We start from the raw sequence: 12,533 nt of genomic DNA, 5'->3' as shown, positions 1-12,533 counted from the left end.
CTAGACCTGCACTGTCCAACATGTGAAACATGGCTACTCCAAAATGCACTAGGCTGTCGGTGTAAAACTTGCCAGATTTCCAGAACCGAGTACAAGAAAAAGATGGTAAAATAGCTCATTAATAACTTCTTCTTTTTTTTTTTTTTTTTTTTTAACAGCTGCATCTGTGGCACATGGAAGTTCCCAGGCTAGGGGTTGAACTGGTCTATACCACAGCCACAGAAGCACTGGATCAGAGCTGCATCTGCAACCTACACTGCAGCCTGCAGCAACGCTGGCTCCTTAACCTGCTGAGCGGGGCCAGGGATCGAACCCCCATCCTCACAGACACAGTGTCGGGTTCTCTCTCTCACTGAGCCACAATGGGAACTCCTCATTAATAATTTAAAAGGTACTGTTGACACATTGAAATGTTGACATTTTGGATATAAATGAAGAGCATTTAGGGCTAAATACAATTTACAATTAAGGTTCAGTTCATCTATTTTTTATTTTTAAAATCATTTCTTTCTTTCTTCCTTCCTTCCTCTTCTCCCCCTTTTTTTGGCCACGGTGTGCAGCAGCTTGATGTGGGATCTCAGTTCTCACACCAGGCACTGAACGCAGGCAGCAACAGTGAAAGTGCCGAATCCTAACCACCAGACCACCAGGGAACTCCACCTTCCTTCTTTGAACATGACTGCTAGAAAATTCAAAATTACAGAGGTGGCCTGTGTCACATTTGGACAGCGCTGGCTTAGAGAACCAACTGACCCCCTCCTCCCCCCAACTTCCATCAGAGGGATCTGCTGCTTCTCAAATATGGTGGCTCCCTGGCTGCCCTGGGGGCAATCAGGATGTAGGAAATATTGCTAAGCTATGGAGCAGATCATCTCATTTAATCCTCCCAGCAGCCCTGTGGGGCGGGAACTGTGTTTCTACCCATTTTTCCAGAGGGAGAACCTGAGGCCAGAGAGGTGGGGTCACCATCCAGGGCCACCCAGCTGAGCTGTGAGGATTGAGCCCAGGAGGCAGGCTGCCCTGCCCAGTGAGGTGCCAGACTGGAGCTCATACCTTGGACGACAGTGTGGTTGAGGGGGGTTGGGCAGGCTGGGGGAATGTCCACTGTGGTGTGGTCGGGTTTCCTGGCAGTCTTAGCTGAGTTGGTCTGGGTGCTGCTGGGGTTGGTGACGATAAGGCTGTTCTCGGGGGTCTTGGGGGGGCCGGGGTTGGACGGGTTCCCCGGGTTGTTGGGCGTCCGGCGGCTGGCGGTGTTCTGGGGGTTGGTGGCTGTGGTGGGTGGGGCCGGCGTGGGGCCCGGGTCGGTGCTGTTTCCTATCTTGGCCGGGCTCGGGGGCAGGCCAGCATGGCCGAGGCTGTCGTGGGGACCGGCTGACTCCGCGGTGGCCAGCTTGTTGTTCTTCATGTTGTCAATGTCCTCGGCCAGCGGTGGGTCTTGGCGGCTCAGGTCCTGCTGGATCGGCCGGGTGGTCGACAGGTTGGGGCCCGACATGGGGACCCCGGAGCCCTGGTTCTCTCTGCGGCAGGCAGGCCAATGAGAAAGAACCCATAAGTGAGTTAGAATGGAATGAACGTTTCTGGATCCTGCCCAAGAGTCTACTGTTCAAGGTACGGGTTGGCCACGGAAGGGCCGTGTCCTGTAACTCTCCAGGTCCTGGTCAGTTTTTTTTTTTTTTCCCTCTCTTTTGGCTGCCCCTCGGCATATGGAGTTCCCACGGATCAGATCTGAGTCATAGTTGCGACCTAAGCCACAGCTTTGGCAATGCTGGATCCCTAACCCCACTGTGCCGGGCCAGGGATCCAACCTGCGTCCCAGTGCTCCCAAGAGACTCTGCTGAGGCTGTTGCACCGCAGTGAGAACTCCCTGATCCATTCTTCATGGGGATCAAGGCCCCGTGTGAATATAATTGCCTAGGGGTCAAGGCTACTTCCTCACGGGGAAATCAGAGGGGAAAAAACTCTCTGCCAGAGCCTGCATCCTCTGACCCAAACTTCCCTGACCTTGCCTCTGTGTCCCACATTAGCTCCGAGGCAGGACTGGGGCACAGACTATTCCCAGGAGCGGCTAAAGCAGTCACAAGGACACCATCACTTTAGGGGGGGAACTGCCTCATGGCATTAAATGCTTGTAGTAAGCAGGGAACATATGTACACTGACATAAAAAAAATAACAACGAGAATAATAACAGCAAACATTACGGTAACACAAATCCCCAGGTGCTTCTAAGCACTTGGCTTGGAATACCCCCTCCGTCCTTAGCCCTAAGAGGCACCACTACTAGCACCATTTTACAGATGAGAAAACTGATGCTCAGCGAGGTTAAGTCTCTTGCCCAAGGCCACCCAGCTGGTGAACACAGAAGGTAATTTCTCATAGGGGTACAAGTGTGGTGGGCAAAGCATTCCAGGTAGGGGGAACTGCCAGAGCAAAGGCCCTGAGATAGGGACAAGCTCGTTGAGTTTCAGGAAGCTGGTGGGGCTGGAGGTGGAGAGTGCAGGGTCGGGGTGGGGGGATGAGGTGGATGGGAGTTTGGTGCCTCAATTACTCAAACAATTAACACCAAGCAGATGGATGTGAGAAGAAAGAATAGGAGTGTTCAGTGCATTTGGAGGAAGGGAGAAAAGAGTTAACGGCCTGGGCACAAATGAATTGATCTACAAAACAGAAACAAATTCAGACACACAGAACGGACTTGTGGTTGCTAAGCGGGGGTGGGATGGATGGGGAGTTTGGGGTTGGGAGATGTCAACTATTCCATTTAGAATGGCTAAGCAATGAGGTCCTACTGTACAGCACAGGGAACTATATGCAATCTCCTGGGACAGAACATGATGGAAGATAGTATAAGAAAAAGAATGTCTGTATATGCACGACTGGGTTGCTATACTAAAACAGAAATTGACACAATAAATTAAAGCAACTATACTCTTAAAAAAAAGTTAAAGGTCCTTGTTGAGCTTTTTTGACCTCAATGCTCACTGAGACATTGGCTCTGCAAGGTAAGGAGTTAATTTTTTAATTTTTATTTATTTTTTGGCTACCCCCACAGCATGCGGAAGTTTCGTGGCCAGGGATCGAACCCGAGCCACAGCAGGTTCAATGCTGAATCCTTAACCAGTATGTCACCAGGGACTTCCGAAGGGGGTTTATTTTTGTCTCTCTTGTTCATAGACAAGTTTAGTGCCCAGAACAGGGCCTGGTTATTTCTTGTCGAATGATAAATGACTGTCCCCATTTTTTCAGATGAGGACACTGAGGCCCAGAAGTCCCACAGGCCCGACCTCCCATCAACTCCTGCCTCCTCCCATCTGTATACTCACCCCCACTTGCCAGAGACCCTCAGGAGCTGGGCCCCTGGGAGGTGGCTGGGGTCTGGAGTCTGGCTGGTGCCTTCTAGGCTATAGGCTCTGCTCACCGTATGTCCTTGGCTGGCCCCAGCTCTGCCCACCCGTGCACGGATCTGGATGGAACTGACTCCCAGTTTGCTCTGTCTGCCTTCTGACACCCCTCTGGACCCTGGATCCTCAGTTAAGAGGCCCCCTTCTTTTTTCTTTTTTTCTTTTTAGGGCTGCACCTGTGGCATATGGAAATTCCCAGGTTACAGATCAAATTGGATCTGCAGCTGCGACCTACACCACAGCCACAGCAACACCAGATCCTTAACCCTCTGAACGAGGCCAGAGGTGGAACCTGAATTCTCATGGATACTATACTAATCAGGTTCATTACCACTAAGCCACAACTCGAGCTCCATAAGGCTTCCTATTTCCTCCACCCCCGGGGACTGGCCCTGGCCAAGTCTGTTTCCTGGAAACACCGGGACATCTGTGGTTTATAATCTCGATGACTCCTCTCTTCAGAGGACTCTGCAGTCCAAAACTTCTCCCTCTGGCTTTTTTTTTTTTTTGCCACCCTGTGGCATATGGAGTTCCCAGGCCGGGGATCAGATCTGAGATGCAGTTGTGACCTAAGCCACAGCTATGGCAATGCTGGATCCTTAACCTACTGTGGCGGGCCAGGGATTGAACCTGTGTCCCAGCTCTGCAGAGATGCTGTCCATCCCATTGTGGTCACAGTGGGAACTCCTCCCTCTGGCTCTTCTTAAAGGCAATCCTTAATTCTGCAACCGGTGCCCTTCACATCTCTTAAGACCTCACACTGAGTACCTGCTGTGTGCCAGACTTGACACATGTTCAGCTCATTTAATCCTCAGAATAGCCACGGGGAGTGGGTGGTGGTGTTATTCCCATTTTATGGATGAGGGATGACTGTCCCCATTTCTCAACCTGAGACGGGAAGGGCCTTGCCCAAGGCCACATGGTCAGTTGCTGGCAGAGGTGTCTTGAACCCAGACCACATGGCTCCAGGCCCCATAATGACCCCCACCTGATACTGTAGCTCTCTTACTAAGCAGTGTGAGGTCTCCCAGGAGGGAGCCCATAGCTGCGGCGTGCAGGGAATTCTTGGCACTCACTGTAACTGTCAATAGTGTGAGCCAGCATCTGTTCTATTTTAACTCAATTTCTGGAAAGATCCTATGAGGCCTGGATTGTTACTACCCCCATTATACAGATGAAGAAACTGAGGCCCGGAGATGCTGAGTCAAGCACACTAGAAAATGGTTTGTCAGGCTGTCGCCATCACACGCTCACTCAAGAGACTGGAAGTGAGCAAAAGAAAGCCCTCAGGTTGTACCCATTCATCAAACACTTGAGAGATTAGATGCAATTAAGGAGCCAAATTTGGTTCCTGGACAGGATGGGCCTGGTTCCCTAGACCCAATCTGGAACCCTAAACCTATCTAACACTTAGGAATTAAAAAAAATGCTGGCTTCCCTGGGAGACCTTCCACTAGCTAAGCCACCAGCACCGCATTCCTTGTTTCATTTTTGCATTTTTTCCTCTACTTTTTGGGGCCGTATCTGCGGCATATAGAGGTTTCCAGGCTAGGGGTCAAATTGGAGCCATAGCTGCCAGCCACAGCCACAGCCACAGCAACATCAGATCCAAGCTGGGCCTGCGACCTACACCACAGCTCATGGCAACGCCAGATCCTTAACCCACAAAGCAAGGCCAGGGATTGAGGCCGCAACCTCATGGTTCCTTTTTTTTTTTTTTTTTTTTTTTGTCTTTTTGCCTTTTCTTGGGCCGCTCCTGCGGCATATGGAGGTTCCCAGGCTAGGGGTTGAATCGGAGCTGTAGCCACCGGCCTACGCCAGAGCCACAGCAACGCGGGATCCGAGCCGAGTTTGCAACCTACACCACAGCTCATGGCAACGCCGGATCGTTAACCCACTGAGCAAGGCCAGGGACCGAACCCGCAACCTCATGGTTCCTAGTCGGATTTGTTAACCACTGCGCCACGACGGGAACTCCCCTTGTTATCTTTTTTTTAAATTATTATAGTTGGTTTACAATGTTCTGTCAATTTTTGCTGTACAGCAAAGTGACCCAGTCTCTCTCACACACACACGTACACATTCTTTTTCTCACATTATTCTCCATCAAATTCCATCACAAGGGACTAGATACAGTTCCCTGTGCTATACAGCATGATCTCATTGCTTATCCACTCCAAATGCAATAGTTTGCATCCACTAACCCCAAACTCTCAGTCCATCCCATTCCCTCCCCCTCCCCTTTGGCAACCACAAGTCAGTTCTCCAAGACCATGAATTTGTTTCTTTTCTGGTTCATTTGTAGCATATATTAGATTCAAGATATAAGTGATATCAATGGTATTTGTCTTTTTCTGACTTACTTCACTTTGTATGAGAGTATCTAGTTCCATCCATGTTGCTGCAACTGGCATTACTTTGTTCTTTTTTATGGCTCAGTGGTATTCCACTGAGCACATGGAATTAAGAATGGATTAAAAAGATGTGGTACATATACACAATGGAATACTACTCAGCCATTAAAAAGAACAAGATAATGCCATTTCCTCATCTTTAAATTGGGGACAATACTTAGTAGAACCTTCCCTATAACTTGGAGACTAAAGTAAAGATCCCAGAGCTTATTGTTATGTAACCACTGGTGACTTTCTCCCCCATAACAGGGTGACAATAACCTTACTGAGTTGCTGTGAGGAATAAGTGTGTGAATATGCTGAGGGCCACGAGCATTATTCCCAGGCCTTGAAACCTAGTGGAATTTGCCCTGCTGGATTTAGAATTTTCTGCGGACCGGGGGCCCTTTATTACTTCCAATTTCTCCCTTTTGGAACAGGAAGGTCTATTTTGTGCTTGTCCCACCAGTGTTATTTTGGAAGCAGATAATCTGTTTTCAAGTTTTCAGGTCCACACATGGAAGAAAATTTTGCTCCCAAAGGGCTCATACCTAGAGTCTCACCCATACTGGACTCAGATGATGAGATTTGGAATTTTTGAGCCAATGCTGGGTTAAGACTTTTCGGGATGTTGGGATGAGGTGAATGTATTTTGCACCTGAAGAGGGCTCAGAGGGTGGACTGTAGTGGGTTGAATGGTGGCCCCTCAAAAGATACATCCTCCCTATCTTTTGGAAAAGGGGTCTTTGCAGATATAACTAAGAGTCTCCAGATAAGATCATTCTTAATTAGATGGTGAACCCTAAATCCAGTGACAAATGTCCTTAGAATAGGAGAGAAGGGGAAAGAGACAGACAGAGGAAAGAAAAATGTGAAGATGGAGGCAGATATTGGAGTGATCCTTCTATCAGCTGACGAATGTCAATGCCTGCAGCCCTGGGAACCTGAGACAGTGGCTGGACAGTGAACATCAGCTCCGATGGTGTGGCTTAAATGAAATGAATTCTGTGTGGATTAAATGAAATACATTTTGTCAATTAAATGAAAACCAACCAACGTTTCCTCAACCTCTTCCATAGCCCACAAAGAGATGCCTGATGCTAACCCACTCCTGGTACCTTTTTAGAAGTTGTACATCAGATGAAAAGCTGTCTGGGAATATTTTATCATACACACACACACACACACACACACACACACAGTTTTAGGGTGATACCTGCAGCATATGGAAGTTCCAGGTTAGGGGCTAAATCTGAGCTGCGGCTGCTGGCCTGCACCACAGCCACGCAACACTGGATCCAAGCCACAGCTGCGACCTGCAACTCAGCTTGCGGCAACACTGGATCCTTAACCTACTGAGTGAGGCTGGGGATCGAACTCACATCTTCACTGACACTAACTCACTGAGCTACAACGGGAACTCCAATATATTGTTTAAGTAGAGAGATACCCCTACCAAAAAGCAGGCTCAGTGAAGTTATCATTTCAAATATGAATCCTCTGGTCACCATCCAGAAAGATTGTGCTAAATAGCATAGCAGATGAGGCCTAGGTGTAGGTTTTGTTCGAGGGACAGCCTCATGCACAGGACCAAGAGCCCCTTGTTTGCATAGAAAGGGGATCTGAGGGTCTTTATTCTGTCTTGCTTTTGTTTCTTCTGTTAGCTCTGCCTGTCATGGAGTTTTGTTGTGGCATTTTAACAAGCTCAGCCTGCAGAGGCCTAATATCAATCTTCGGCAAGTTTCATTTCCGAGCGTCTCCAAGGAGAACTCAAAAGGGGCAGAAAACTTTGAAGTCAGGGCCCCTTCCCCCTTCCCTCTTGGGGATCTGCTATCATCTGCCCGGAATAGGCAGCTGATTGCATAACGCCTGCCCTGTACCGCATCTCTTTGCCAGCTAATCACTACAGCATCCTTCTGCCAAGGGCTATGGACAGCTTGCCTGGGGCATGCTCAAGTCCCTAGATCCTGCTTCCTTGTGCTCCCACTGTCCTTAAGACCTGCACGTATTAACTCGTTTAGTCTCCACACAGCCACCATCTGAGGTGGTATCAGGATCGGGCTCATTTTATGGATGAGGAAGATAAAGCCCAGAGAGGCAAAGGCAAAGGCATTTCCCTAGATGGGAAAGGGCTGAGCTGAACTCTGGTCCTAGAGATCTTAAGCTATAGCACCACTCCGTGAGGAAAATGGGGCAATGGATGACTTGGGGTGCATGTAATGGAGGTGCCAAGGATACCAGCTAAGGCAAACTGGGGGTGCTGTAAGAACCAGAGTGTTAATGGATGAAGCTCACCCCCCCCAACCCTATGTAGGATAAACTGTGAGGCTCAGAAATCCAGTATCTCTCTTCTTGCTCCTTTTGGGGAGTAGGTTGTCATGGTGATGGGAGCAGGTGGCACTAGTATGCAAATAGCTGATATATTAATTCAAGGGTGGCGCAGGTCTTGGCAAAAGGTCCCCTTGCTCAGCCAAATCTAGCAGGAGGCACTGCCTAGCTACTGGGGAGTGGTGGATGCCCTGCAATCCATAATTATTATTTTTTTTATACGGTGGGAGTCAGAGAAAGTTCCATCCTCACTTTGGTGGCCCTGGTGGTAACATTGGGCTCAGCCGCTTAGTGTGGGGGCTCAGAAGCCGGCAACTGTTTAATGATACAAAAGAGAATGTGCTCCATCCACTTTTTTTTTTTTTTTTTTTTTTTTTTTAAGGGCTGTGATCGTGGCATGTGGAAGTTCTCAGGATAGGGGTCTAATCAGAGCTACAGCTGCTGGCCTACACCACAGCCACAGCAACGCCAGATCTGAGCCATGTCTGCGACCTACACCACGGCTCACAGCAATGCCAGATCCTTAACTCATCGAGCAAGGCTAGGGATCGAACCTGCAACCTCATGGTTCCTAGTTGGATTCATTTCCGCTGTGCCAGAACAGGAACTCCCATCCACTTTGTTTAAAAAATTTCTTTTTTTTCTTTTTAGCTGATGGCAGGAGGGGAACTTTTCCAACAAAATCAGTACTTTTTAAGTTTTATATGTTATAAGACTTAAGAAAGGGGCATTTTTTTTTTTTTTTTTTTTTTTGTCTCTTAGGGCTGCACCTTTGGCATATGAAAGTTCCTAGGCTAGGGGTTGAATTGGAGCTTCAGCTGCCAGTTTACCCTCTATCCCACAGCCAAAGCAATGAGGGATCCGAGCCATGTCTGTGACCTACACTACAGCTCACGGCAATGCTGGATCATTAACCCATTGAGCAAGGCCAGGGATGGAACCACATCTTCATGGATACTAGTGATACTAGTCAGATTCGTTACCGCTGAGCCACGACAGGAATTCCCTCCATTCACTTTTTACTGGAGTAAGCCAGTGAAAGCTTTGGAGGAGGGGGACATTTAAAGCTGGGGAAACTGAGGAGGAAGAGATGAAAATAGAAATGAGGGGAGGAGATGGGGGAATGGAAAGAAAACGATTATACTTATCAATGCCCTGGAGAATCCAAAGCAGAGTATGGGAGTCCTCTTACGGAGAAATGGGTTAAGGATCTGGTGCTGTCATTGCAGCGATCGCTGGCCCAGGAACTTCCACAAGCTGCAGGCATGGGTGGGGGGGTGGGGGGGTGGGACAACCCAGAAGCACAGAGTATGTTCGGGGAAAGGTCTAAGGAATGACAAGAGGAGAAATGCACAACTGGCGTCATCATAATGTAGAACTAAAATGTACTTTTAGTATGTTGTGCTCTTTTTTCCCTCTCAGCATTGCATTTTTTTTTCAAATTGAAGAAGAGTTGATTTACGATATTGTGTTGGTTTCAGGTGTACAGCAATGATTCGGTTATAGTACGTTATGTTTTTGAATAAAATTTTATCTTTGCCTTTCTTTGTTTGTTTGTTTTCTCGTTTTTTAAAAGCGGATGAATGGCTCGTTCTGGATTTTTTTTTTTTTTTTCTCTAAAAGTGCCTGAATCTTTATGAAGTTTTATTTCCAATGAGCATCAGATTTTTCTTTTTCTTTTTTGGCTGCTCCGGGGCACACGGAGTTCCTGGGCCAGGGATCAGAATCAAGCCACAGTTTCAACATCTATCACAGCTGTGGTAACCCCTGATCTATAACCCACACTGCTGGGCTAGGGATCGAACCTGTGTCCCAGTGCTCCCAAGATGCCACTGAACCCATTCTGCCACAGTGGGAACTCTCCAATGAGCATTAGAACTTTTAATCAGCCAAATGAACAGCACCTCTCCTGGCCAGGACATTTGACATGTCTAGTAATAAAGGAATGAACGGTGCTGCCCTCCTGTTGAAGATTGAGAGTGGAAATGGGGAGGTACCTTCTTCTTCTGGAGAGGAGGGAGAACAGGGGCCACTTGTGGGGCTGAGGAAAGCTGGGTTCTTATCACACTACTGCTATCAGTTGGCTGCCCTTGGGGAAACTCTTCTCTCTCTGGGCATTAGTCTCCCTGTGTGTAAATAGAAGGAGCTTGAGAGGATAATCTAAGGCTATGGATCTAAAGGTTTTTTTTAAAAGTATATTGATGAAAGAGCCTTAATATTAACGATAATAATGGTAATAGCTAAAAGTTATTGAATGCTTATTATGACTGCTACGACTAAAAACAGTTGCCATTTATTGAGTATCGAATAATATTTATCCTAATAACAGCTAATGTTTACTGAGCACTTATATAAGCCAGGCACCATTTAAAGCATTTTATATGTATCAATTCATTCAAACCTTATGCCTACCCTAGAAGGGAGGTACTGTTCTTCTTATCCCCACTTTACAGATGAGGAGACAGAGGCCCAGAGAGGGAAGTGACATGCTGCAAATCACACAGCTAGGAAGTGATGGGCAGCAGTGCGACCTCTGACACCAGAATCCTGGTCCTTCATCATCAGGCTGTGCCACCTTTTTTTTTTTAAGGCCACGCCCATGGCATATGGAAGTTCCCAGGGTAGGGGTCAAATCAAAGTTGTAGCTGCCAGCCTACACCATGATCCAAGCTGTCATGTGTATGCACCAGGGATTGAACCCACGTCCTCATGAATACTAGTTGGGTTCATTACCATTGAGCCATGATGGGAATTTGGAACTCCTTGTGCTGCCTCTTTGTCCCTGTCCTTCTGTTTTTTTTTTTTTGTTTGTTTTTTTTTTTGTTTTGTTTTTTTTGTCTTTTGTCTTTTGTTGTTGTTGTTGTTGTTGTTGCTATTTCTTGGGCCGCTCCCGCGGCATATGGAGGTTCCCAGGCTAGGGGTTGAATCGGAGCTGTAGCCACCGGCCTACGCCAGAGCCACAGCAACACGGGATCCGAGCCGAGTCTGCAACCTACACCACAGCTCACGGCAACGCTGGATCGTTAACCCACTGAGCAAGGGCAGGGACCGAACCCGAAACCTCATGGTTCCTAGTCGGATTCGTTAACCACTGCGCCACGACAGGAACTCCCTGTTTTTGTTTTTTTTAAGGCCGCACCTAGGCATATGGAGGTTCCCAGGCAAAGGGTCCAATTGGAGCTACAGCTGCCAGCCGACATCACAGCCACAGCAATGCAGGATCCGAGCCACATCTGTGACCTACACCTCAGCTCACGGCAATGCCAGATCTTTAACCCACTGATCGAGACCAGGGATCGAACCCACAACCTCATGGTTCCTAGTCAGATACGTTTCCGATGTGCCACAATGGGAACACTTGTCCCTGTCATTCTGCCCTTTCAACGGCAGGAGTAGATCCAATAACAAAGATGATAACAGCATTAGTAGTAGTATTAATAATAGTAGCAGTGATCCATTAGTTCTTCTTTTTTTTTTTTTAGTCACATTCATGGCATATGGAAGTGCTAAGGGTTGAATCTGAGCCTCAGCTGCAACCTATGCCATGGCTATGGTAATGCTAGATCCTTAACCCACTGTGCCACAGAGGGAATTCCTACTGGTTCTTAACTATAGAGTCTTGTGCTAAACACTTTATTCCACCTAAAATCCCTTCAGTAGCCTCCCATTTCCCCAGGAGGAGTCAAGGCCCTGCCCTCCCTTCAATTTCTTTGCCTGTCATTCTCTCCTCACCCTCCAAACTTCTTCTCTACCTCAGGGCCTTTGTACATGCTATTCTTAGCCTAGAACACTGTTCCCTTCTTGGGAACAATGGTTTTCAGGGGGCTCTTGTGGAGCTATGTGGAGACCTAATGCCATAATAATTGAGGGAGCACTGTGGACATTTAGGAAATGGGAGGCAGGTATATAAGTATCTTCGCATGTGCAGGGCAGTCTCACTGGGGAAGAATGATCCTCTTTCATGACTTTCTAATGGCTCTCTTGCAGGTAGCACAAGAAAAATCTGCTTGTAATGATCTCAAACTATAGTTTGCTTGGTTTCTTTTTAGGGCCATACCTGCAACATATAGAAGTTCCAGGGCTAGGGGTTGAATCGGAGCTGCTGGCCTATGCCACAGCCATGGCAATGCCAGATCTGAGCTGCATCCTGGCAGCTCATCCTGGCATCCTGCATCCGTGACCTATGTGGCAGCTTTTGACAATGGAGGATCCTTAACCTACTGAGCAAGGCCAGGAATCGAACCCAAATCCTTATGGACACTGGTCAGGTTCTTAACCCACTGAGCCACAATGGGAACTCCTGAGCCTTTAGTTTTAACCTAACTCTGTTTTACATATCAACATAAAATATTTTTTGCATATTTTAAATAATACATTGCATCTTCCCAAAATTGAAACTACTGGATAAACTGA

At 47.6% G+C, this 12,533-nt stretch overlaps 1 protein-coding gene across 15 annotated transcripts in view; it reads right to left on the bottom strand.

Annotated features, from left to right (window-relative positions):
• The window catches only part of CACNA1A (calcium voltage-gated channel subunit alpha1 A), a 378,703-nt gene that overhangs the window by 76,299 nt on the left and 289,871 nt on the right, over nt 1-12,533 (bottom strand). For all 15 annotated transcript variants that reach the window (XR_014837530.1, XM_085012704.1, XM_085012699.1 and 12 more), the window contains one exon: nt 1,054-1,517. Coding sequence is in view for 14 of the 15 variants with exons in the window: in XM_085012704.1 (XP_084868830.1) it covers nt 1,054-1,517 (464 nt within the window). In the remaining variant the exon portion in view is untranslated. The remainder of the gene's footprint in view (nt 1-1,053; nt 1,518-12,533) is intronic.

This window comes from Sus scrofa, chromosome 2, assembly GCF_054392235.1.
Source record: "Sus scrofa isolate SSC_HxYL_T2T_F1_AM1 chromosome 2, Sscrofa_HxYL_maternal_Yorkshire_Landrace_v2.0, whole genome shotgun sequence".
NCBI lineage: Eukaryota > Metazoa > Chordata > Mammalia > Artiodactyla > Suidae > Sus > Sus scrofa.
The sequence above is the reverse complement of the archived record's forward strand: the minus strand, read 5'-3'. Positions and strand labels throughout refer to the sequence as shown.